General features: G+C 53.7%; 1 protein-coding gene and 1 long non-coding RNA gene across 6 annotated transcripts; one reads left to right on the forward strand and one right to left on the reverse strand.

The window, feature by feature from the left end:
- Positions 1-75: 75 nt before the first annotated feature.
- On the reverse strand, positions 76-13143 carry EPS8L1 (EPS8 signaling adaptor L1). 5 transcript variants are annotated; one of them, XM_070771748.1, is made up of 22 exons: positions 13068-13143; positions 12479-12530; positions 10534-10574; positions 10200-10258; positions 9463-9621; positions 8939-9088; positions 8304-8386; positions 7464-7725; positions 7068-7194; positions 6766-6854; positions 6597-6671; positions 6362-6510; positions 4992-5133; positions 4852-4880; positions 3914-3934; positions 2787-2916; positions 2581-2694; positions 2155-2380; positions 1799-1979; positions 1318-1450; positions 1169-1234; positions 76-427 (listed from the first exon to the last, which is right to left on the reverse strand). In XM_070771748.1, the coding sequence occupies exons 2-22, from the start codon at positions 12493-12495 to the stop codon at positions 305-307; spliced, it is 2376 nt and encodes a 791-aa protein (XP_070627849.1). In that variant the 5' UTR covers positions 12496-12530; positions 13068-13143; the 3' UTR covers positions 76-304. The 5 variants fall into 5 exon arrangements, 4 of the variants coding, with proteins under 4 accessions (XP_070627849.1, XP_070627850.1, XP_070627851.1 ...); XM_070771749.1 differs by lacking the exon at positions 3914-3934; XM_070771750.1 differs by lacking the exon at positions 76-427 and having other exon boundaries at positions 849-1234.
- A 3849-nt stretch (positions 13144-16992) lies between these two features.
- On the forward strand, positions 16993-26301 carry LOC139177212 (uncharacterized). Its single transcript, XR_011561713.1, has 2 exons — positions 16993-17133; positions 22977-26301. It is a non-coding gene; the product is annotated as an uncharacterized lncRNA (long non-coding RNA).
- Positions 26302-26373: the final 72 nt, after the last annotated feature.

The raw sequence follows: 26373 nt of genomic DNA on the forward strand, positions 1-26373 counted from the left end.
TGGAGCAAAGGCTCCCAACCAGTGCTGACATCGTCAAAAGTTGGCTTGGCACGAAGCAGGCAGGGTCAGTCAGGCAAGGGATAGGGGCTGTGATTATTGGGCTGGGGAGCTCGGCTCTTGCCATTACAGTTTTTGAAACAAATTTGCGTCAGTTACCAGCATTTAAAGTTTGGGGAATAGGAATCTAATAGTACAAACTATTCAGTTCAGCGTGGCAACAGTCGGCTGGAGCCCAATAGGAGCCATCCTCTAAGTTGGGGCATTCATTCATTGATTCAATCACTCCATCATTCGGGATCCTGTTCTACTTGCCAGGCCCTGGCCTGCCTGTCGATGGTGGAGTACCGATTGAGACAGGTAAAGATCCGATACATTTTAGAGGAGAGTCAGGAGGCATCCAGTAACAAATGTGTTGCAGGTGGTGGTGCTGAGGGGGAAAGCAGAGGCAGCAGGGGTTAGGGAGGCCGCTGTGCACGTGGGGGTGTGGAGACGGGCAGGGCCAGGATGCATGGGGGATGAGGAGGTGAGAGATGAAGTTGGAGAGGCAGGGACCAAACAACTCGGGACTAAGACGGCGATTGGGAGCCAGAAGAGGATTTTGAGCGTGGGGCGCACTGGGACACTGGATGTTCAGTCCCTCTGGAGTGAACTCAAGGACAACCTGGAGGCTGGGAGGTCAGAAGTCTGAGTTGGGGCCCCAGGGCGGGAGAGGAGGATTCAGAGGAAGAAACCAAGGAGAGTGGGGACACCTCCTGGATTCCTTTCCTGTTAGGCTGTATCTGGGGTTGAGGGGCAGGTTCTTGGCCCCTGATATCTGGGTAGAGAGGACAGCCGTTTACACCGCCTGCTAAGAGGAGGCTGTTTATAGACTGGGCCGCACATCACAATGCACAGGGCTCTCGAACACAAGCACGTCCCCTGAATTGTCTCTAAAGCCAGTTCTCGGCCAATCCGAGAGCACTCGCTCGGGAGACTCCAGCAAGGACAGGCCTCTTTATCTACCCGGACCGGGTAAGACCACGGCTGGAATAGGTCGGAATAGGTCGGCGATCCCTGGAGGGATCTAATTCCACTGGCGAGGGCAGTCTGCAGAGTCCGATCTCCCGAGGGGCTGCCTCGAAACTTTGAGCGGAGGGGAGGGAAAGGATCAAAAGACTTCCGTTTCTACCTCGTTTTCCATTCTTTTCTTTTGCTTCTTCATCACTGCCTCAAGTTCTGACACATTCTCTTTGTCCTGGAGGAAGGGGTGGAAATCAGGACCGTAGCATCCTCAGCGCCCTCCCCGGCCCGGACCTGGGGACGAGGGTTTCGGCTCACCTCCAGCAGCGAGCGCTGCACCGTGATCTGGCTATACACGCGCGCCCCCTCCTCGGGGATAAGCGCCCGAAACTTCTCCTTCGGCAGTGAGAATAGCTGAGCGCCACTCAGTTCTCCCAGCGCCGCGATGGTCCTGAGCAGGGGCATTGAGGGCATGGTCAGGCCTGCCGGCCAATCGCAGCTCGAATGTCAGCCCCGCCAACCACGTCACGCCCGCCCCTAGGCCTTTGTCCAATCAGCTGCTGAAAGTTCCTGAATCCTGCTCTATCAACCATAGCGCGAGGTTTCCGTGGTGACTCCAATCGGAGCCTAGGAAAACAGGCCAATCACAGCCTGACATTCATAGTTGCACTCAGACAAGGCCCCCGTCCTGAACCAATCCCAGGCCCCCGGGTCTGCCACTCCCACTGGGCCATTGGGAGCGCTTCGCCTCTAACGCGCCTATAACCCTAGCCTCCTAGCCGGCAAACGCCACACTCACCCTGAACTGAAGCCCTTGGCCTGTAGCCAGGCGCAGACCTCAGAGGCGCTGGAGTGCGGGCTGAGCTGCGACTCCGGGGCGCGAGGCCCCGGGGCTGCGCGGCTGGGGCCCGTGAGGCCCTGGGCCAGGCGTGCCTGCAGCTCCTCGTTGATACTGAGCATGAGCATCGGGGAGAATTTCTCTACAGGCGGGAAACCAGGAGAAAGGGACGACTCAGGGCGAAGGGCCCAGAGGGTCAGGGACCTCCAGCGTTCACGTGATGGGTGGTCGGGAACCTCCTTTTCAGAGTCTCCTTTTCTCTGCCTGGAAAGCGAGGACAAGGACCGTTCCCTCGAAGGGGTGTCCCCACCACTCACCCTTCTTGCCTGAGTCCAAGTTGTTGAGGTTCTCGCAGCTGTCCCTAGGAGACCGAGCTGAAGCCGGAGCCGGACCCTGGGTCTGCGCTAGTCCTGGAGCCAGGGCTGGTGCTGCTGGCAGAAGGGGTGGGGGCGGAGGGGCCGGGGCCGAGGCTGATGCGGGAGGAGCGGGGGGTGCCAGGCCCGGGGCCGGAGCTGGTGGTGGAGGGGGAACGGCCGTGCTATTCTAGAGAGGGGAACAAGAGGGAAGCACCTGGATCAGAGAGAGGACTGAGTCACAGTCCCTTCTCCTGGAGGTCAATGTCTGAATCCCCATTCACCTCCTCTTCCAGAGATTTTGACCCCTTAACCCCCACGCCCCTTGTTCTCAGGATCTGACCCCCTAATTCCTCTTCCCTCAGGACCCAGGAGTCTGCCCCGGCTCACCAGACTGCGGCCCCCCCGCGGCCCCGGGTGCGGTGTCAGGATATTATAGGGTACGTATCCCTCCTGCCCCCTCTGGTCCTGAACCTTCCACCACTTGCGCTGGTCATCTAGGACCTGGAAGAGGTACAGCGGAGGGTTCAGAGACTGTGTCTGTAGCGAGGGTTGGGTGGACTCCACCCCCTCGCCCCCACCCCTACTCCTCTAACCTCCAGTATGTCCCACTCCTTGACGGACAGCTCGCTGCTGTTGCGCGCCTGGAAGTCATAATTACATAGGACCCACTTTCCCGCCGGCTCCGGCCCCTGGGGCTCAGCTTGTGGTTCCTCGTCTGGGTGACTGAGGAGAAGGGGAAGAGTTGGGGCGTAAGGAGGCAGCCAGCATCACTGTGCTGCGCCTTAGGGGTTGGTGTGAGCTGGAGTTAAAGCCAAGCAGGGGGTCAAGGCTGAGGGGAGGGGGCAGGTTAATACTGTTAACAGAGGTTTGACACTGCAATGCCAGTTTGAATATACTGTGCTCCTTTCATGCTGGGCACCATGCAGTAAGCACATGATATGAGTACTAGCATCAGCTCCGTTTTCTAGATGAGAACATTCGGGCTCAGAGAAATAAAATCACTTTTCCCAGATCATACAGCTAGAGACAGCTGCTATTTATTGAGCATCTGCTATGTACTGGGCTCATGCATAAATGATAAGCATAATAATAACAAGAGTCAACATGTACATAGCACTTACTGTATGCCAGAAACTACTCAAAGTCTGTTATATACACTAGCTGACTTGATACTGAGACAGCCCTTGGTAGAACCATGAGTTTGAACCTCTTAGTTCCTTACTCCTCCCAGAGACCCAATTATTATCTCCATTTTACAGGAGAGAAACCGTGATGTAAAGGTCATAGAGCAAGAAAGAAGTATAATTACACTGGGGACTCGGGCAGGCTGGCCTGAGCTCATGTCCTGAGGAATTCCATTCTATTCGGTGGACCAAACACTTCGTCCAGGTTTTTCCATACTTTTGGGCCAATGCAGTACTTGCACTCACCTGGGCGTGAACCTGAATGCTCCCATGACCCTAAGCTCTTTAACTGCTAGCCTATACAACATCACAGACTTCCCACTCTTTCAGGGAGGGATTATAGTTATTTCCAGCTACCCCCACAAAGAACTTAAAGTGCAAAAAAAAAAAAAAAAAAAAGGTGAGTTAAAAGCTGGGGGTGTCAAGATTCAGAAGCGTAGGGAGAAGGGGATCCGCTGGACCAGGCAGCTGGCGGGGAGGTGAGCAGACCTTTAGCTCTGACACCCCAGGAAAAGGCACCTCACCATGAAGCCTACCTGTGCAAGGGAGAAGGGGATCTTCAGGGCCGAGGTGCCCCCGCGTGAGGCTGGCAGCTCCCAGCACGCCGTCTCTGCCGAGACTCTCTGCCCCAGCCCTACCCAGACCCGCTTCTGCTCCTCCACACCTGCTGCTTCTCTCTTCTCATCTCACGTGGCTTCCCTCACACCTGCCCCCGACTTGCTCAGGGAATCCTGGCTCCTCGAGGCCCTTCTTCCCCGGAGACCCAAGAGCCCGCACCCCCACTGCTTGTTGGAACTATGGACCTGCACCCCCAGTCCTTTTCCTCCTCTGGAGACCTAGGAGCCCAGATCTCAAGCTTTAATTTCCTAAACTATTTAACGTTTAAAAGGTCCCAGTCTGACAGCCAGCAGGGACCAAGACAATTGCTTGAGAGCCTTGGGAAAGCGAGGGTCCAGCCTCCGAGTCTTGATCTCTCTTAGGAGCTCGGAAATAGTACCACTTTCTAACTCGCCCAGAAACTTGCCCCTTGGCCCCTGAAGTTGCAAGTCTGCTTCCCTGGCTCTCCAAGGTTCCAAGCACCAGATTGAGCTCTTCTTCAAAACCCAAATGTTCAACTCCCCAGCCTGTTCTCTCCAACACCTAGAACTCTGTCCTCATAGGGACCCAGGAGGGGAGCTTTCCAGGCCCTCGGAAACCAAGCCACCTTCTTCCAGATCTTTGGGGATTCAGGGGTCTCTCTCAGATTTACCCACTCCCAGCACCCTCCTCCCTTGGACCCAGAAACTGGGGCCCTCTCCCTCCCTCCCTGATTCTCCCCCCTCTCCCTGCCCCACCCCTGCCTCATCACCACCTCACCCACCTTCGAAGAACCGGGAAGACAAAAAGAAAAAAGGGGGAGCGGAGTCAGCACTGGGAGCCCTCAGGACGCACCCCACCTGGACCCCACTGACCCAACTCACCCACTGACACTCACCCATTGACAGCGACCTGGGGAGCGCTTTGCTGCAGGACAGGAGAACAGTAAGTCAGGTGGGACCCGGCTTGCATCCCCGGGATTTCCGGTCACGCCCCCTACCCCCATGTCATCTGGGGGAGCTTAAGCTTTAGCCTCACCTGCTGGCGCCGCCGCTCGTGCTGTAGCTGTTTCTCCACTGGGTCCTCCCAGGCACGGCCCTGTGGGTCCATGGCTGGGGGCTCCCAGCCGCTGTAGAACTCAGGTCTGTATGGGGGCCCCTCCTCTGGGGGTAGGTCCACCCTGCAACCAAGGCAAGGGCCGAGGGCTCAGGGATCCTGAAGGTTTGACTTCAGACTGTCAGTCACTGTCAGTAACTTCATGAAGTTTTCCCCCTTCCCTTTAGCCTTGTTCTAACCCAACAAATGTAACCTTACCTCCCCCCGCCATTTTTTTAAACCAAGACCTGCCCCTTACTCTAAGCTGCATCCATGACGTCAACTGTATTTGTAAATATCCTGACTACACTCTCTTGAATTTCACCTCTGATTTCAAACTGGGTCTCCCACCCCTCTCCCCTAAGTCCAACATCTAGCTTTGCACCTGCTCCCATGAAGCTGCCAGCTTCCGAAAAGCTGTGCCCTTTCCAAATCCACAGACCAAACGTTTCCCAAGCCCATCTCTTTGCTATAGCCCTGCTCCATTCCTGGAAGTCTTGCCTTTTATTCCCGTTCGAGCTCTGGTTCAGTCTCTCTCTCTCTCTTTTTTTTTAATCATGCTACAAAAAACCTCACTACCTAACTTTAAGATTTATTTTTGCAACTTTTTTAAACAGAGAAAGCAATACTCTCCTTGGGGAAAGGTGAGGGATTGAGAATACAGGTCCTGTGTGCAAATTATGACCCCAGAACCTGGAGGTGATAGGCCTTCCTAGGAGAGAAACCACTGGGCACTGCCACACCACCAAAGGGGACAGCTGCTGTCTGAGGCTCAGCAGACTGTTTCACACGACACTCAAAGAGTTTCTGGCCTTTCCTCCAATCGGATCGTGACATTTGTCCTAGTCCCACCAAAACTTCAGTTTCTTTGAAGACACCCTCTAGCTAAGCCCCACAACCACCCTTCTCTCCCAACCCCATCTTTCCAACAGCCACGCCTTTTTCCCAGAGCAGCCCCTAAACCACCCCGCCTCCTGCCTCCTAGCCTGTCCCTCCAATCACCACACTACCTCCAAGCTCCGCCCCTAAATTACCACGCCTCCTGCCTCCCAGCCCCGCCCCTGAATCACCGCACCTCCTGCCTCCTAGCCCTTTCCCTCCAATCACCACGCCTCTTCTTCCCAGCCCCGCCCCTAAATCACCGCGCCTCACGCCTCCTAGCCCTTTCCCTCCAATCACCACGCCTCTTCTTCCCAGCCCCGCCCCTAAATCACCGCGCCTCACACCTCCCAGTCCTATCCCTCCAATCACCACGCCCACCCAGCCCCGCCCCTTAAATGCCACGCCTCCTGCCCCCCAGCCCTGCCCCTTACCCCGGGTGGGTCCAAGAGTCCCCCAGCGAGGTCCAGAGCGTATTTTCACGTTGAGTGACGTTTTCCCGCAGCAGCTTCACAGCCTCCGAAGTCAGATGCGGCTGCCTCACGCCGCTGGCCAACTGTGGGCCGCCCAAGGTGTCTATAATCTGGCAGGGGTGCAGGAGTGGGCAGGCCATCAGACCAGCCTGAAGTGGACTCCTGTGCTGCAGGGCTGAGGCCGGGGGTGTCTCACCATCTGCAGAGGTCCGAACAGGAAGTGCAGCAGCTCCTGGGAGGTGGGGTTGGCGATGTTGCCGCGCAGGCGGGCCTGAGAGCCGGGGGGGTGCTGGTGTTAGTGCGTGGACACGTGCGACTCGCTATTCCTATCGCCCCCTGAGGCCCGGAGGTGGGTGTGTACTCACCAGCAGGCTGAAGGCGTACTTGATTTTCTGAAGTACGTCGGTGTACTCGGCCCCTGAGGGCGGCTTGGCCCGCAGCGCCAGGAGGCTCTCTGTGGGTAGGAAGTCAGGCGCGGTGACGGGGGACGTGCAGACAGCATCAGGCAGGGTCAAAGAGAGAGACAGAGACCCAGTGAGGTCGTGAGGGGGAGTCATACTGGCAGGGGGTGCAGGGGGAGGCCCGGGGAGAGGGAGGATATTTGGGAGTGGCCCCAGAGGACCAGGGAGGGGCTGTTCGGGACTGCCGCTGGATGGCGCCCCCTCACCCCCAGCTTCCTGGTGCCGGGTCCTGCGGCTGCGCTCTCGTTGCTCCAGCACACGGGTCGCCTCGGCCGACTTCTGCAGCCTGGATACGAAGCTCTCCACATCGTCGAACACGTGGTTCAGGATGTCCTGGGGGCCAGGGCAGGGGGATGCATGGGACCCCTGAATCCTAGACCCTCATCCCGCCCCGCCCCACGTCCAAAGTCCCACAAACCAAGAGCACTGGGGCACACTCCGGCCAGGCCACGACCTCCGATGCTTGACCTTGCCCCATCCTGTCACCACCGGCCACATCCCCAGAAGTCTGACCGAGGTCCCAGGACCAAGCCCCACCCCCCTGACAGAAGATTCACACCTGCGGTCAGTCCCGCCCCAGGCCCTCGCCCCGCTTCGCTCACCACCTCCCGCTCCGCCTGCAGACTGGCCAGGTCCGGGCCGCGGGGGCCCAGGTCCGGGGAGGCCGGGTCAGAGCTGGGGCAGACCTCTTCCCGGCTCGGCCTCCACGTCTCCTCCGCCTCTGGGATGGGCTCCGCCTGGGGTCGCCCGCGGCCCGCGGCCGGCTGCACTGTGTGGATCGCCGCGCGGAACATCGGGCAATGCGGCAGGGGCGCGGCCTCTGCGACTGGCGAGGGGTGCTGTTGCGGCTGCATTCGCGTGGCCCTGCGGAGGCACAAGGGCAGGCAGGCTGGGAACACCGAGGGGTACAGCGAGCAGAGAATTTCGGGGCTTCAATCTTTCGAATTGTGGTGCTGGAGAAGACTCTTGTGAGTCCCTTGGACAGTAAGGAGATTAAACCAGTCCATCCTAAGGAAATCAATCCAGAATATTCTTTGGAAAGACTGATGCTGAAGCTGAAGCTCCAGTCGTTTGGTCACCTGATGCGAAGAGCCGACTCATTAAGAGACCCTGATGTTGGGAAAGATTGAAGGCAGGAGAAGGGGACGACAGAGGATGAGATGGTTGGATGGCCTCACTGACTCAATGGACGTGAGTTTGAGCAAATTCTGGGAGATAGTGAAGAACAGGGAACCCTGGCGTGCTGCAATCCATGGGGTCGCAAAGAGTTGGGAGGTATAGGCGACTTGGAGAGGGTTTGACTCTAAAACTGGCTCTGCTCTAGGCTAGTGGTATCAACCGATTTCTCGGATGGGGAGACTGAAGCCCAAAGAAGGGAGCCGGCCCTCCAGATACCGCCCCGTCATCTCCTCTCCCCTCCGCTTACAGTCCAGCCGCTTTACCTGAGCGCCGCCGCCCTGCGCTCCCCGCAGCCCGAGCGGTAGTTGTGCAGAGCTCTCTGGATTTCCTCTCGGATCGACTCCACCTGCCAAGAGCGCAGTCAGGCCACGACCCCGCCCCACCCTACCCCACCCCCTGCCCGCTCAGCGCCGTGCTCCGGGTCGATCCCTCGGCTCAGCCCTAGATCACGGGTAGTCAGCGCCCGCGCACTGCGTCCACGCGTGCCCACGCCCTGGGCTCACGCCCCTGCCCTAAAACTGTCCCTGCCCTCGGCCACTGCCTGCCACCACGGAGGCCCCGTCCGGGTGGTACCTCGCGCCTCGACCACACTCACGCCCACACTAGTTCCGGCTGCTCCCAGGACCCCTCTCTCCGCCTTTGTGTCCGCGCTCTTAGCCTCGGTCTCCGTTCTGCCCGCACCTTCCTTCAGTTCAACCTATCCTCAGCCCCCCACCTCCGTTACAGAATTTCTTTCCAGGCCACGCCCCCTCCTAGGCCCCGACCCCGCCTTTGCCCCAGGCCACGCCCCAAGAGTAGAGGGCCCACCCCATTGGCGGGAGGGCTTCGGACCCCGCCCCCGGAATCCTCCGGGTGCCGGCCGCGCCCCGGGCTCTGGCCCCGGGCCCGGCTCGCTCACCCCGACACACCGGCCCTGGAAGAAATGCACGTCGGGCTGCGCGCGCTCCGGCTCCTGGCACACGAGCAGCAGCAGAGGGCGTTTCTGGCCCGGCGGCCTCACCGTGTCGCACCGCACGATGGCGCTCACAGGATAGGACTCCAGCTCCTCCTGGAGGGGTGGGGCAGCGGGTAAACTGAGGCCTGGAGCCGCGGAGACTCCAGAGTGACCACGACAGCGGTGCCGACAGAAGTAGGCGCTGCGCAGGGCAAACCCCTCCTCCCCCCGGGGGTAGGGCTCATAGATGAGCTGCTGCTGCTGCTGCTAAGTCGCTTCAGTCGTGTCCGACTCAGTGCGACCCCATAGACGGCAGCCCACCAGGCTCCCCAGTCCCTGGGATTTTCCAGGCAAGAGTACTGGAGTGGGGTGCCATTGCCTTCTCCATAGATGAGCTAGTGAGGCTCAAAAAGGGGGCGAAGCCCCTGACGTCCCTAGGGCCAGGCTCTCGGTCCAGCCGTTCCTTCCACCCGCGCGCCCCGGGGCACCTTGGAGACCGGGTCCAGCAGCGTGACGTGGCTGGCAGACACGCTCAGCAGCATGTCCTGGGCCCAGATGCGGCCTTGGCTGTCCATGAGGGCCAGTTTCTGCGAGGCGTCCTCCACCGTGTGTATGGCATCCTCACCCAGGCTGAAGGTTACCAGGTGCTGGCAGGGGCCACGAAGGAAGCAGTGGGTCCCAGGATGAAGCCGGGTGGGCTGAGGATCCCCCTGGGATCGGCCTTCCACCCCACGACTAACCACACCTCCTCTGGGAGGCCTTCTCTGAGCACCTGCTCCACCTCCCCCAGTGCCCTCGCTGTGTCTCCCATCCTAAAGACTAACACTCGGGTCTAGCTCTCCCGCAAGACCCCTTGAAGGCAGGGAATGGTCTGGGTTATATCCAAGTCCTGCTAAGCACCTCTACCCCCATTAGAACACATGTTGCTGCTACTTCTGGACCTTGTCTGACTCTCTACTTAACCGGGATGGCACCTGACTTGTCCCCATGGTCCAAACGTCCAGCACAAGAGCTGGTCCCGAGGAGAAGTTGGCAGATGAAAGTGGAATTGAGTTCTTCCACCGCAGACCCAAGGCAAGGTAGAAGAAATCCACTTTGCAGAGAAGCAAACTGAGTTCCCCAAGTTAATGCTGCTTGGAGGTGAGCTGCTTTCAACACCCCCATCTCCTCAGGCCTGCCTTTCCTCCCACAAGGCTACTCGCGGCAACAAAGACCCCAGACTCACATTGACTTCATTGGTGGAAAAGTCGGACATAACCTCAATGGAGTAGCGCTTTCTCTGTTCTGCAGGGGTGAAGGGGAATAGCTGCAGGAGACCCAGCCCCCAGCCCCTCCCCCAGACCCGGGAGCCCCAGCCCCCAGCCCCTCCCCCAGACCGGGAGACCCAGCCCCCAGCCCCGCCCCCAGACCCAGGAGCCCCAGCCCCCAGCCCCTCCCCCTAGATCTAGGCGGCCAGCCCCCAGCCCCTCCCCCATCAGACCCAGGATTTGGGTCCTCAGTTACCTCGTCCCTCAGACCTAGTTTCTCTTGGCCTGGGGTTTCTTGGCCCCTAAACTCACCATAGATAGACTTGGCACTCTGTTTGAGAGAAGCTTCTGGGCTGTGAAGGAAAAGAGGGGTGAGAGGGGCTGGGGGAACTCTTAGCGTATGGTGGGGGTTCTGATTGCCAGGCAGAGCCTGCGAGAGCAGTGGGGAGCCACGGAGGATTTTGAGCAGCAAGGCAGAGCCAGCGCTGGACTTTAATAAGACAAGCACGGCAGTGGTACTGGGTGTGTGGTCTCCACTGTCACCCAGACCTGGATTTGAATCCCCTATTAGCTCCTGCTTTACCATAAGATCCCGGTCGGGGTGGGGGGAGGTGGAGAGACAATCTCTCCTGCCTCAGTTTCTCAGGGGTGAGCTACCCACAGCCTCCATCCGGTAGGGCTGCTGGGTGAATTCAATGAGATGATGCAGTTGGAGCATTTTGTAGACTCTCCTATAGTCGGACAGGACAGCACGCACGCACTATATCAATGAAGACCACATTCTTACATTATTACGATCATGCAAACTGCTTAACACACAGTTGCTCCAGAAATGGACTTTTTTTTTTAAGCTGTGCTGTATCACATGGCTTGCAGGATCTCAGTTCCCAGACCAGGGATTGAACCCAGGCCTTGGCAGTGAAAGCACCAAATCCTAACCACAGGTTGTGGCCACTGATGCAAAGAGCCAAGTCATTAGAAAAGACCCTGATGCTGGGAAAGATTGAGGGCAGGAGGAGAAGGGGGCGACAGAGGATGAGATGGTTGGATGGCATCACTGACTCAGTGGACATGAGTTTGAGCAAACTCCAGGAGTTGGTGATGGACAGGGAGGCCTGGTGTGCTGCAGTCCATGGGGTCAAAAAAGAGTCGGACATGACTTAGTGACTGAACAACAGGCATTGGGAGTAGCTGGGAAGTTATCTTCTTCCCCTTCTACCCCCATGGGCCCTTTCCAGCCAAAACCTGTCCTCAACCTCCTCTTCAAGGTCACTTTCTGCTAGAAGAATTCTTGAATCCCATTTGCCCAGATATAATAGAAGCTCAGAGCTTGACTGGGGTCAGGGATGAGAGCCGAAGGATGAGAAACCCTTTCAGTCAAACCTCTGCTCCTCATCCTGCTTTGGTCAGTCAAATCTCCCCACAATTTGATTATCTCTGGGCTGGAGAAATCATTCCTTTACATCTCCCAGACACCTGTTTCCATGCTTCTCTGTCTTTCTCCCTGGTCACTCCAGGAGACTTGACCCTTCATTATAAACAGCCCAGAGCTTCCCAGGTTATCACTTGGTAAAGAACCAGCCTGCCAATGCAGGAGACACAGGAAACACACGTTTGATCTCCTGGGTTGGGAAGATCCCCTGGAGGAGGAAATGGCAACCCACCCCAGTATTCTTGCCTGGAGAATCCCATGGACAGAGGAACCTGGCGGGCTACAGTTCATGGGGTCACAAAGAGTCAGACAAGACTGAGCATGCACGAACTTGGCACTAGGTCAATGTTTAATAAGATAACAATTGGGAATTCCCTGGCAGTCCACTGGTTAGGACTCAGTGCTTTTACTGCTGGGGCAAGGGTTCAATCCCTGGTCGGGGAACTAAGATCTCACAAGCCACGCAATGTGGCTAAATAAGTTAAAAAAAAAATCAGATAACAGCAGCCGCCATAGTGGTTCCTATGAGCTGAACACCCGCTGTTGGTCAGACAGCCGAGTCTTGCACGTGTGTTATCCTGTCAAGCTCTCGAAATCGCCCGTTTCACAGAGGAGGGACTGAGGCTTGAGGAGGTGATGTCTTTTGTTGGGGCCACACCACTGCTGAAGGCTGGCAATGGGCTTTGAACCCAGGTCTGTCTGATTGGCAGAGGGAGGGAGGCAGCTCAGAGGCTTCCAAGTGTCCAGCCCTGGGCTGCTGTAAATGCCACCTGTGGGTGTGGATGGAGGGTGGGGGCTGGGGGCCTGGCGGACAGGGGTACTTACCCAGAGGTGGTGCTCATGGTGCCGAAAAAGGCGGCTCCTGGCACCCGGAGCCCTGGAAGCCAGCAAAAGGATGAGGGCTGACGTGACCACAGGACCTGAATACCGGCCTCAGCCCCTCCTCCCTCAGACCCAGATTCCAAGCCCCCAGGCCCTTGCCCCTCAGACCAGGAATCTGGGCCTACAGGCCCTCCTCCCTTAGACCAGGAGTCCAGGCCCCCGCCCCTCCTCCCTTAGACCCGGGGATCCAGACCCCCGGCCCCTTCTCGCTTAGACCCGGGGGTCCAGGCCCCCGCCCCTCCTCCCTTAGACCCGGGGGTCCAGGTCCCCGCCCCTCCTCCCTTAGACCCGGGGGTCCAGGCCCCCGCCCCTCCTTCCTCAGACCCGGGGGTCCAGACCCCTCGCCCCTCCTCCCTCAGACCCGGGGGTCCAGACCCCTCGCCCCTCCTCCCTCAGACCCGGGGGTCCAGGTCCCCGCCCCTCCTTCCTCAGACCCGGGGGTCCAGACCCCTCGCCCCTCCTCCCTCAGACCCGGGGGTCCAGGCCCCCGCCCCTCCTCCCTAGGACCGAGATGTCTCCCAGTCCCCCTCACCTGCCGGTCTGTCTCTGACAGGCCGAGGCGCTGCTCTCCCTCCGCCGCGGCCTGTCCTTCCTGTCCCTCCCAGGCCCTCCCCCTCCGCATACCTGAGCGCTCCCTCGGCACAGCCTCCTGGAGCGGCCCTGGGCGGGGCGGGACTCCGGGGCGGCGGCGGGGAGCCGGCACTGTCTCCATCACAACAGGAGAACAGCCCCAGCAATGTGGCGCCAGAAACCCCGCTCCGACTTCCCCTGGTACCTCTGTGAAGCTAATTGCCACTTGTTCATGGTCAATGTGCAGAGTGGGCTTTGAACCTGGGGCCCACCTTTCTAATCCCAGGGCTGAGGTCCATCCGTGCTCCGTGCTCACCTCCTTCTGGGGTTTCTGTCTCCACTGGTGCCCTCAGCCCTCTTCCCTCTTCTTTTGAAAACTTCCCTCGATAATTCCAATGACGATGGTAGATAGCTAAGATTCAGTGCCCAACACGACTCCAAGAGTATCACAAAATTAACAGACTCCTCTGGCATGAAATCTTTTCCCTCTGTGCCACGGTCCCCACGGACTGAGTTGTACACCCACTTCTTCCCCGAACCCAGTGAGGTTCAGTGCTGGGGTGGCTCCATTTCACAGATGAGAAAACTGAGGCTCACAAGGGCTTGGAGACTTGCTCATAGTTATACATGCAGTAGGTGTCTTCCTAATGTCTTGCTCCCTGCTCTAGTCTCCATGAACAGATCCGGTAGACGCCTGAGTCAGCTCAAGTCACTCCCCTCTCAAAAGACTTGGGTGGCTCCCTGTTTCTCTGGATAGAAGAGAAGACTTTCTAGTATACCTTCCTTTGCTCTTAGAGCACCCAGGTGCCATTCTGCCTCAGGGCCTTTGCATTTGCTATACTGTTTTCCTGGAATGCTTTTCTTGTATCCTCAGGGCTTACTCTCCCACCTTCTTCAGGTCTTGGGTTGAATCACATCACGTCAAAGAGCCCTGGCTGGCCACCTCTGACCCCTCCCCTCCTTCAGAGTCTCTTCTTCCTAGACCAACACTTACTTTTTCTCCAGATCATTTATCACCCTCTAACACACTATATTGTTTTTCAGCTGCTAAGTCGTGTCCGACTCTTTGCGACTGCATGGACTGCAGCACATCAGGCTTTTCTGTCCTTCACTATCTCTTGGAGTTTGCTCAAACTCATGTCCATTGTGTCAGTTATGTTATCTAACCATCTCATCCTCTGCTGCCTCCTTCTCCTCCTTCTTGCAGTCTTTCCCAGCATCAGAGTCTTTTCCAAGGAGTCAGTTCTTTGCATTAGGTGGCCAAAGTATTGGAGTTTCAGTTTCAGCATCAGTTCTTCCAATGAATATTCAGGACTGATTTCCTTTAGGATGGAGTAGTCTGATCTCCTTGTAGTCCAAGGGACTCTCAAGAGTCTTCTCCAACACACAGTTCAAAAGCATCAGTTCTTCGGTGGTAAGCTTTCTTTATGGTCCAACTCTCACATCTATACATGACTACTGGAAAAACCATAGCTTTGACTATACAGAACTTTGTTGGCAAAGTGATGTCTCTGCTTTTTAATACTCTGTCTAGGTTGGTCATAGCTTTTCTTCCAAGGAGCAAGCATCTTTTAATTTCATAATTAAAAGATAAAATTAAACACACTGTATTACTTGTTCATTTTGTCTATTTTACATCTCCCCCATTAAAATGTAAACTTAACAAGGACGAAGACTATTGTATGTTCAGTCCCCTAGTCTACCTGCAGCTTATAGAATAGGATTTTGTGTGTAGTAAGTGCTGGAGTGACATGTGCTGAATTAATGCACTTTTGTTTTGGTACACTTCTGTGCATTATTGCTTCAGTGAACGCATGCTGACCCCACAAACTATACTAAGTGAGGCTGGAAACCAGAGAAGGCACATCCTTGTTCCGGATTGATGGGGAGGAAATAACAGAGAGAAAGAGAGATAATACATATGGAATTATGGTAAAGAGCCCAGGTAGGTGTGGATTCCAGTCCTGCCTATGCCACTTAATCACTTTGGTAATACTTATTTTATGCTTATATCTTCTGCTGAGTATGCGGTGTGGGTTTGTATAAACCTCACAACATCTTATGAAAAGGGTTTGTTTATCCCCATTTTATACATGAAGAAACTGAGGCATATTCAAGTCATTTGTCTATGATCCCACAGCTAATAAGTGGTGGAGATGGTTGAACTCAGACCACACAATTTATTTATTTATTATTTATTCCTTTCTTTCTGGCCGAGCTGGGTCATTGTTGCTGGGCGGGTTTTTCTCCAGTTGTGGCGAGTGAGGGCTTCTCTCAAGTTGCAGTGCCTGGACTTATGTTGCAGAGCCCCAGCTCCTGGGCTCACGTGCTTAGCTGCCCCAGGGCATGTGGGATCTTCCTGAAGCAGGGATTGAACCCATGTCCCATGCACTGGCCGGCGGATTCTTAACCACTGGACCACCAGTGAAGTCCAGACATACAATTTAGGCCCGGCATCCTTTGTTGCTACTCTGTGTCACCAACTCATGGTCTGGCCCCGTTTCAGCTGTGTGGCCCTGGGCAAATTACCTAACCTCTCAGTGCCTCAGCACCGCCCCCACCCCCAACTGTAAAATGGGGATCACAGCTTTGGGAGGATGTAGTGGAGAAGGCAATGGCACCCCACTCCAGTACTCTTGCCTGGAAAATCCCATGGATGGAGGAGCCTGGTAGGCTACAGTCCATGGGGTCGCTAAGAGTCGGACACGACTGAGCGACTTCCCTTTCACTTTTCACTTTTCACTTTCATGCATTGGAGAAGGAAATGGCAATCCACTCCAGTATTCTTGCCTGGAGAATCCCGGGGATGGGGGAGCCTGGTGGGCTTCCGTCTATGGGGTCGCACAGAGTCGGACACGACTGAAGCAACTTAGCAGCAGGGGAGTTACGGAGAGCTCTGAGTACTGTAGCCAGGGTAAGAGAAAAGGCGAGGAAGTGTTTGCAACCACATAGGTTAGGTCTTTCTTCAGCAGGTCCTACAACAGCAACGCCGAGGGTGACTTGGGAGCCCAGAAGAGGCGGTTCAGAGGGTCAAGGCAGGCTTCCTGGAGGAAGGAGGGGCGGGGCGGCCGGAGCCAAACCTGAAGGGCAAGTTTGGCAACCCCAGGTGGCCTGGAGGGTGAGGGAAGGGTGTCCCGGCCGGGAGCCGCGGAGGGGAGGGCTGACGCGCCTGCCCGCGTGCCGGGCGCTGGCCGGCGCAGAGGAGCCGGCCCAGTGCGACCCCTCGCCCCGCGCCCACCCGGGTGCCGCCGCGAGAGGGGCCCTGCTTTCTTCTGTGCCCCGCTTCTGTCACTTCGCGTCCCTGAGCGTCCATGCCACAAATGTTTTCTGAGCTCAGCCTTGGGGGGTGGGGTGGGGGCAGGCTGGGACTGGTGCCCCACTGATGGGGAAGACAGGGGTCGGAGTGGGGAGGCCACAGCCCCAGGTCTCAGTGGCTCTGGGCCAGGACCGACGCAGACCTGGCCGAGCCCAGCCCCTTTCTTCACGTGCAGCTGGAGGGCAGTGTGGCTGTGTAGGCATTCGGCGGGGGCTGCAGTTCTGGGTTGGGGAGGACCGCCTAGGGGTCCGGACTCCCAGATCCAAGGGAGGAGGGGCTTGGGGTCCAGACTCCAGGGTCCGAGGGAGGAGGGGCTTGGGGTCCAGACCCCCGAGTCTGAGGGAAGAGGGTTGGGGTCCTGGACCCCCGGGTCTGAGGGAGGAGGGGCTGCGGCCCTGGACCCCCGGGTCTGAGGGAGAACGCCCTGGGGGTCCGGATTCCTGGGTCCGAGGGGCGAGGCGGGCGCAGCGCAGGCGCCCCCAGGCCACTCCCCGCCCCCCCCCCCCCCCCCCCCCCCCCCCCCCCCCCCCAGCAGCTCCTCGGTGCTTGGGAGCAGCAGGTGAGACAGAAACCCGAGCTTCCGCCCCCGTTCAGGGCCCGGGGCCTCCTTCCTTCTTCCCCGGCCACAAAGAAGACGCCGCCCTTTCTCCAGACCAGGACACGTGGTTCCCAAATACCACTGGACGCTCACACCCCTGCACCGTCTGACTCCGTAAGTCCTGGGGGACTGGGTGGGGGCGCTCACCTGGGGAACCCCCGAACCAAACCACCAACAGTACAGCGCCTTCTATTGAGTGAGCTTTCGGGCTCTGTGGCTCTGAACTTGTCTCTGTCCCCGAACGCGGGGGAACTGGACTGTTCATTGTCTCCGCTGGGTGATCCCGGAAATCAGACAGAACGCGCGCCACAGCTTGTTAAGTCAACATCGTCTGTGTATCATCTCAGAAACCACCCCCCTCTCTTCCATCACCCTTCTCTTCCAAGGCACGCCCCCACTTCTGTCTCCCCGACTCGAGGGTTTGCTGGTGAATTCTTAGGACTAGGAGGGAGGCAGAATTTACGCAGATTGCTGGGGCAGGGCTTATGAATAAAATAGGAGCTGGGTATCAGGGAGATATATTTAACATACGTATTTATTAATTTACGCATTCAGTAAATGGCCCCTGAAACCTAATTTGTGCCTCACTCTTTGCCATCAAGAAGACAGGTTGGTTGGGGAAATAGACCCTGCTGGCACTCACAGTAGGGATTCACAGTGACATATGCTGTAACTGAGGTGTCAACAGCGCACTGAGTGTCCCTGGAGGAGACCTTTTATTTGAACCTGTAGTGGGCATGTGAGGAGGCCAAAGAAGACTTCCCCGGGTAAGTGATAACTGGATGGGGTTTTGAAGGATGAATAGGAGTTCGCCGAGGATGATGTTGGCAAGGATCACTATTCCAGGCTTGGGAAGCGGCATGTGCCAAGTCCCCAAGTCATGCAGGAGCAGGTGCTCGAGCACAAATCTGGTCCAAGGACGTTCTAAGTGGGGGCCAACAAAACCCCTCCCTGCCTTTGTGTTATTGTCACTCTAGTGGGTGTGGTGGGGAGACAGAAGATAAACAGGTAGTGACACTCGTGTGAATAAGGCTTTCGGATTGTGGGAGTCTCTGTGCAGGAAGCAAAACAAAGGTGAAGAGATGGAGGGACCCGGGCCGGGCAGGTGTGGCGACTCCTGGTGAGTTGGTCACGGGTGGCTTCTCTGAGGAGGAGGTGCCTGGACTTGAATTTCAGGACGCAGGAATGCAGAGAGGGTTTTGGGCAGAGGGAACACCTGGGGGAGGCTGGGCAGGTGGGGGTGTGGCTGGCCAGAGGAGATGAGCCTGGAGACAGTGTGGAGGACGGTCCTGATGTTCATGTTGACCATGACCATGGCAAAGGACAGGGTGGCCAGACTCCAGCTTAGATGGATTTGCCCCAAGCCTGAGTTTCAAGACGCTCCCTCTCTGGTTGGGGAGGTGACATGAACATGAGCAGCCCAAAAGGTGTCATAAACAGAGGCCACTCGGGCAGGGTGGCAGATCAGAGAAGTTCTTCCCGGGGCCTTAGAGTTAAGAGGTTAGGGAAGGTTTTCCCTGAAACTCCTCTGAGACCGGCTAGCCCATGAGCGGAGGGGTGGGGAGTGACACCGGAGGGTGAGTCTAAGAACTGCCCTGGCTGGAGGAGGGAGGCTGCTGTTAAGCTGTTTGTTCTCTGGGAGGGATCCAGGGCGACTGGTCTCCCGAAGCTGGAGGAACTTGGCTCTCAGGCTGGGGGGGTGGGGGTGGGGGTGGGGGTGGTGATGGGAAAGGGCTCCAGACAGACTAGAGTTGGGATCCTGGGTTGGAGCAAGTGACTCCAGATTGTTCTAATTTTTCCTGGCTATGAGGAGCATAAGCCCTGGTTGCTGCAATAACAGCTGCTGGGAAGATGAGGTGTGAAAAGGCAGGTCAAGTGCTTAGAACAGGTTCAGTGCTCAGCCAATGGATGGGTGAGATAGAGACAAAGGAAGGAATCAATAACTACATGGCTGGATCCACATACGTGACAAGGACTGGTTCTGCAGACAAAGAGCTCTGCGCCCCAGTGCCTGCTCGCAAGGAACGGGCAGACTCAGTCCTAAGCTTCTGATGACCGTTCATTTATTCAGGACATTTATCCATTGATTTGACAAATGGTTCTGAAGCATCTACTCTAACCAGGCACTGTGCCAGGGGCCAGAGAACTCAACGGCCCCAAACCTGCCCTCGTGGAGTTTATATTCTGGTGGAAAATAAAAAAGTGAATGTGTAGAATGTCAAATGGTGGTCATAAAGCAGGGAAGAGGGTCCAGTGGGTGTCTTGGGGGTTTTATTGGTTGGGGAAATCCTCACCGAGACCGTGCTCTTTCAGTGAAGACCTAAAGGGAGTGAAAGTGTTAGTCGCTCAGTTGTGTCCTACCCTTTTCGAGCCCATGGACTATAGCCCACCAGGCTCTTCTGTCCATGGGATTTCCAGGCAAGAATACTGGAGTGAATTGCCATTTCCTCCTCTGGGGGATCTTCCTGACCCAGGGATTGAACTTGCGTTCCCTGTGTCTCATGCATTGCAGGCGGATTCTTTACCCGCTGAACCATCAGGGAAGGGAATGAGGTGTGAGGATCTGGGGAAGGATCTTCAGGCAGGGGCAAGGGCCAGTGCAAAGGTCCTGAAGCGGGTGCTCACGCAGCAAAGGCGTAGGGCATGAAGTCAGAAACGTGACGGGGGTGTACTGTGGGTTCTCAGGATCACTGTGGGAGTCTGAAACTGACAGGTGCTATAGTGGGGTTTTGATCAAGTTTTTTTTTTTTTTAATTGACCTGAAATTAGCCATCTTAGTTAACAACTGAATAGCATTTCGCACATTGACAGTGTTATGCAACCATCATATCCATCTATTCCTAAACACTTTTATCCTCCTCAAATAAAGTCAATACCCTTATTTATATTTAGAATTTTTTTTGCCACACTGCGCAGCATATGGGATGTTGGTTCCCCAACCAGGGATTGAACCCATGTCCTCTGCATTGCAAGGTGATTCTTAACCACTGGACCACTAGGGAAGCCCTGGAGTTGCCATTTTCTGAGATCCCAGGGAAGCCCTCCATCCTAGCTGAGCTGTTTGCATGGTGCCTGCCTTGCTCCAGGCAAACTCACTAAGTCTCTCCTTTCCTGCCTTCATTCCTTCTCATCACCATTAACTCATGTCCATGCTCCGCTCCTCCTCCCTGCTTCTCTTCCTTCCTCCAGATTATGGAGCCAGAAATGTGCTGCACTGAGCACCTGTGCTAAACCAACAAAACAAGACCGATTGTCCCAGTCACTATGGCCATGTAATAAATCATTCCAAGACCTGGTGGCTTCAGACAAGGGCCACATTCAGTCTGCACGTGAATCTGCCCTCTGCACAGGGCTTGGTGACGGCGGCATACAGGGAAGGAAAGTGAAGTTGCTCAATCATGTCCGACTCTTTGTGGCCCCATGGACTACAGCCTGCCATGGTGCCTCCATCTCCATGGGATTCTCCATGGAGCCTCCATTCTCCAAAACAGCCTCCATCCATGGGATTCTCCAGGCAAGAATACTGGAGTGGGTTGCCATTTTCTTCTCCAGGGGATCTTCCCCACCCTGGGCTCGAACCTGGGTCTCTCTCACTGAAGACACGCTCCCGTCTGAGCCACCTCTGCTCTATTTGGTGAGGGTGGGGGTGGATTGGAAGCTGGGGCGGTGTCGGGACTGGAAAGACGAGCCTGGAATCATCAGGGCTCCTCCACCATCTAATCTTTTCTCTATGTGGTCTATCCAGCATGGTAGCTTCAGGGTCGCTAAACCTGTTTCTTACATGTCAGGTAAGGGCTCCAAAAATGCGCGGATAGAAAGAGAGGAGAGAGGGAGAGAGGAAGAGAGGGAGGGAGGAAGAGAGAATGAGAATGGGAATGAATTGGGTGTGATAAGCCTTCTGATGGGGGAAGAGTTCTCTCAGGACCTGGGACAGCACCCAACGTTTGTAGGGATTTATTAGTAACCTCAACAGTGGTAAACGAGTGCATAGACTACCTGGTAGGAGATATTCTTAACTCCTTGGGTGCATCTGGGAATCAAATAGGAGCTCCTAAGAGGAAAGAATTTGCATGCGTTGTTCTCTTTATAATAACAACGCTACACCCATCAGTGCTCTGGTGTTTCCTGTGTCCTTGTCATGAATTACTTTCTGTCATCCTTCCAAACCCTGTGACAGGCCAGCAAAATGTAGCCCACCGCTTGTTCTTATAAATAAAGTTTTATTGGAACGCAGCCCTGCTCATTTGTTTTCATATCGTCGGTGGCTGCTTCCCTGTCATAACGGCAGAGTCGTTGCAACAAGGACTGGATGGCCCAAAAAGCTGAAATTATTTTCTCTCTGGTCCTTTGCAGAAGATATTTGTTAACCCCTGCTCTAGAGGTAGGTGATATCAGACCAGTTTATAGAAGAGAAAAAAAAGGGCTCACAGAGGGGATGTTTATTTGAGGTTGAGAGAGCCAGCATCAGTACTTTTTTATTAAAAATTTCCCCCTTATTTTTAATTGTGGTAAGCTCACATGCCGTGAAATTGGCCATTTTAACCACTTTTGAATGTACAATTCTATGGCATTAATTGTATTCACGTTGTTGTGTGCCCATCAACAAACACCATCCATCTCCAGAATTTTCTTCGTCTTGGAAAATGGACAAGAACTCCAGAACAAGAAAATGCAGATGAACAAAAAGAAAAAGAAAAAAAAAATCATCCTGCCTGGCAGAGATGCCAAAGAAAGGAGTAGCTTTTTTTTTTTTTAACTAAAAAATATGCACTTTGATATTTAAGCTTAAAAAAGAGAATCAGTCTGCTCTCCCTGCCTCCCCCCACCCATTGACATTTAAGGAAGAAACTCTGGATGTTGGTAAACATTTGAACTTTCTAAAGCTGTAGACGGAGTCTATCCAGGGACACGTACAGATGAATTAACTTGTACTGATAGATGTAGAGGTTGATTTTATCTATGCCAGTGTCTTGCTATTACAGAGAGACAGGGCAATGAGGAACATTTCCCCATGTGTTTCTTTCCCAATGACCTATTATTCTCTTAGCCTAAATTCTTCCAAGGGGAAGGGGTGGGTCAAAGATTGGTGCAGATGATTTTGCCGTGGATTACTGAATGACCTTTTAGGAAGGCTGTACCAACTGACACTCCCACCAACAGGTAGGTGTACCTGTTTCACCACATGCTTGCCAACACTGGGCATTATCATTGCTTTGATCCTGCCAATCTGATAAGTGAAAAATATCATCTTGTCATTATCCTAATGAGTTTCTTTGACTCCCAGTAGGGCTGAGTAGTTTTATGTGTTTGTTAATTTTCTTTCTTTGCAAATTGGCCCTTATATCCTTTGCCTATGCTCCCCCCCTCTCTGTTAGGGGTGAGACTTTTTTTTCTTATTGATTCATTAGAACTCTTTACATATGAAGGATACTAACTCTGTCATTTTGGTGGGTAAGAAGAGACAGAAATCGACAGAGGGGAAGTCACTGCTCAAGGTACACATCTAAGAAGAGGTGGAGCAGAAATCTGAAACAAGATCTTTCTAGATCCATGCCTCGGGGTCTGTACAGCCTCTGTGGAAACTTCCCCTCTCCCACATCTTGCCCACTCCATGATTCAGGAACCCTGAGTTTCCGCAATCTCAAGAAGGGGAGAAACCTTTTGCCAGACCCAGCTACCCTTGCAACGCCCCAGCAGCAAACCTATACTTTGATTTGCTGTGTGGATTAAATATTTGGCACAGACTAGGTACTCGATGAACAATGCTGTGCTGTGTGATGTACACAGCTGCTCAGTTGTGTTTGATTCTTTGCGACTCCATGGACTGTTGCCCGCCAGGCTCCTCTGTTCTTGGAATTCTCCAGGCAAGAACTGGAGTGGGTTGTCATTTCTTTCTCCAGGGGGTCTTCTCCACCCAGGGATTGAACTCATGTCTTTTGTGTTTCCTGTATTGGCAGGTGGATTCTTTACCACTGTTCCACCAGGGAAGCCCACACTTAATAAACAAAAGCTGGCATTATTGCCTTTTTCTGTTTTTTAATCTTCTCTTCAGCCACATCTCTTGCCAGCTGCCTATGCCTTCAAGTCCAACCTCCTACCATCGCAAGCAACTTGCCTCACAATTTCTCATGACTCCAGTCAGTCCATTTGAAGAACTCCTACTCATCCTTCAAAACCCTATTTAAATTTTGCCTCCTCTAGGAAGTCTTCCTAGCCAAATTCAGACTTAAATTGAAGAAAGTGGGGAAAACCACTAGACCATTCAGGTATGACCTATATCAAATCCCTTATGATTATACAGTGGAAGTGAGAAATAGATTTAAGGGACTAGATCTGATAGACAGAGTGCCTGATGAACTATGGATGGAGGTTTGTGACATTGTACAGGAGACAGGGATCAAGACCATCCCCATGGAAAAGAAATGCAAAAAAGCAAAATGGCTGTCTGAGGAGGCCTGACAAACAGCTGTGAAAAGAAGCGAAAAGCAAAGGAGAAAAGGAAAGATATAAGCATCTGAATGCAGAGTTCCAAAGAATAGCAAGGAGAGATAAGAAAGCCTTCCTCCGCAATCAATGCAAAGAAATAGAGGAAAACAACAGAATGGGAAAGACTAGATATCTCTTCAAGAAAATTAGAGATACCCAGGGAACATTTCATGCAAAGATGGGCTCGATAAAGGACAGAAATAGTATGGACCTAACAGAAGCAGAAGATATTAAGAAGAGGTGGCAAGAATACACAGAAAGACTGTACAAAAAGGAGCTTCACGACCCAGATAATCATGATGGTGTGATTAGAACCAGATCCTAGAATGTGAAGTCAAGTGGGCCTTAGAATGCATCACTATGAACAAAGCTAGTGGAGGTGACGGCATTCCAGTTGAGGTATTTCAAATCCTGAAAGATGATGCTGTGAAAGTGCTGCACTCAATACGCCAGCAAATTTGGAAAACTCAGAAGTGGCCACAGGACTGGAAAAGGTGAGTTTTCATTCCAATCCCAAAGAAAGGCAATGCCAAAGAATGCTCAAACTACTGCACAATTGCACTCATCTCACATGCTAGTAAAGTAATGCTCAAAATTCTCCAAGCCAAGCTTCAGCAGTATGTGAACCGTGAACTTCCAGGTGTTCAAGCTGGAGTTAGAAAAGGCAGAGGAACCAGAGATCAAATTGCCAACATCTGCTGGATGATCAAAAAAGCAAGACAGTTCCAGAAAAACATCTATTTCTGCTTTATTGACTATGCCAAAGCCTTTGACTGTGTGGATCAAATAAACTAAACTGTGGAAAATTCTTAAAGAGATGGGAATACCAGACCACCTGACCTGCCTCTTGAGAAACCTATATGCAGGTCAGAAAGCAACAGTTAGAACTGGACATGGAACAACAGATTGGTTCCAAATAGGAAAAGGAGTACGTCAAGGCTGTATATTGTCACCCTGCTTATTTAACTTATATGCAGAGTACATCATGAGAAATGCTGGGCTGGAGGAAGCACAAGCTGGAATCAAGATTGCCGGGAGAAATATCAATAACCTCAGATATGCAGATGACACCACCCTTATGGCAGAAAGTGAAGAGGAACTAAAAAGCCTCTTGATGAAAGTGAAAGAGGAGAGTGAAAAATTTGGCTTAAAGCTCAACATTCAGAAAACTAAGATCATGGCATCTGGTCCCGTCACTTCATGGGAAATAGATGGGGAAACAGTGGAAACAGTGTCAGACTTTATTTTTTTGGGCTCCAAAATCACTGCAGATGGTGACTGCAGCCATGAAATTAAAAGATGCTTACTTCTTGGAAGGAAAGTTATGACCAACCTAGATAGCATATTGAAAAGCAGAGACATTACTTTTCCTACAAAGGTCTGTCTAGTCAAGGCTATGGTTTTTCCAGTGCTCATGTATGGATGTGAGAGTTGGACTGTGAAGAAAGCTGAGCGCCGAAGAATTGATGCTTTTGAACTGTGGTGTTGGAGAAGACTCTTGAGAGTTCTTTGGACTGCAAGGAGATCCAACCAGTCCATTCTGAAGGAGATCAGCCCTGGGTGTTCTTTGGAAGGAATGATGCTGAAACTGAAACTCCAGTACTTTGGCCACGTCATGCGAAGAGTTGACTCATTGGAAAAGACTCTGATGCTGGGAGGGACTGGGGGCAGGAATACAGGGGATGAGATGGCTGGATGGCATCACTGACTCGATGGACGTGAGTTTGAGTGAACTCTGGGAGTTGGTGATGGACAGCGAGGCCTGGCACGCTGAGATTCATGGGGTCACAAGGAGTCCGACACGACTGAGCAACTGAACTGACTGAGGAAGTCTTCCCTCGCTCCTAGCCTGATTCTCCAATCACAGATCCTGGATGCTGGCCATAGTGCCTTCTTTGGATGCCCTGTTGTGTTTCCTGTGTCCAGGAGGGTTTTCATGACTCACTGTTGGTGCTGCTGCCCCAGACCTGAAAGTCATGTCAGCCCTCTGTGTGGTAATGGAGCCAAGAGATGATGCTTCAGAGTTTCTAGATCTTTCTCCACCCTGGACATCCCCATCTCGGAGACCAACCTGGAGCCTGCTGTCTGGGTGCTTTCATCCTGTTCCCAAGACTTCCTGCTGTTTTTTGGGGTAGAGCCCCCCACCTATAAGACTGCTGACCTCAGGCTTCTCCATCCTGAGTGCTCTGTTGACCCCCGAGCCTCTCATCTCCAGCCTTGTACATTTCTGCCATGTCCTACCCCCACTCATCAATTTTAGCTAAATAGGCATGTTTTGCCTTGTTAACAAAAAAAGGAAAAGGAAAAAAAAAGTTCTTGGGACATTTGGAAACAATTTATTAATCAGCTATTTGTCATTTTGAAAGTGTTCTAAAGTGTGTCTGTGGATTATTGACAAACTCAATCCAATCATAAATCAGAGTTACTTGGATGGTATAATTTTTGAAACTAAATTATGAAAATCTTTTCAGTGGTTTTTTTTTTTTGCTTTTTCATCAGTTTTATTGCAGTATAATTTACATGCAATGCGTGCATGCTAAATCGCTTCAGTCGTGTCCGACTCTTTGCAACCCCATGAACTGTAACCCGCCAAGCTTCTCTGTCCATGGGATTCTCCAGGCAAGAATACTGGAGTGGGTTGCCATTTCCTCCTCCAGGGGATCTTCACGACCCAGTGATTGAACCAGTGCCTCTTACATCTCCTGCACTGGCAGGCGAGTTTGTTTTTACCACTAGCGCCACTTGGGAAGTGTCTTACATAGAATAAAATCCAGTGAACATACTGATGAGACTTGACGAATGTATGTTGTCATGTGTATAAATTCCTGTGTAACCAAGATACTCTTTCCAAAACTCCCCAAAGGTTCC

This window comes from Bos indicus, chromosome 18, assembly GCF_029378745.1.
Source record: "Bos indicus isolate NIAB-ARS_2022 breed Sahiwal x Tharparkar chromosome 18, NIAB-ARS_B.indTharparkar_mat_pri_1.0, whole genome shotgun sequence".
Taxonomy (NCBI): domain Eukaryota; kingdom Metazoa; phylum Chordata; class Mammalia; order Artiodactyla; family Bovidae; genus Bos; species Bos indicus.

Excerpts from the sequence above, each read along its gene's own strand:
- EPS8L1 (XM_070771748.1), bottom strand. Across the intron at positions 6,511-6,596 it reads TGTTCGGACCTCTGCAGATG|ATTATAGACACCTTGGGCGG; the intron begins GTGAGACACCCC and ends CACCCCTGCCAG. Across the intron at positions 2,695-2,786 it reads AGGAGTGGGACATACTGGAG|GTCCTAGATGACCAGCGCAA; the intron begins GTTAGAGGAGTA and ends TACCTCTTCCAG.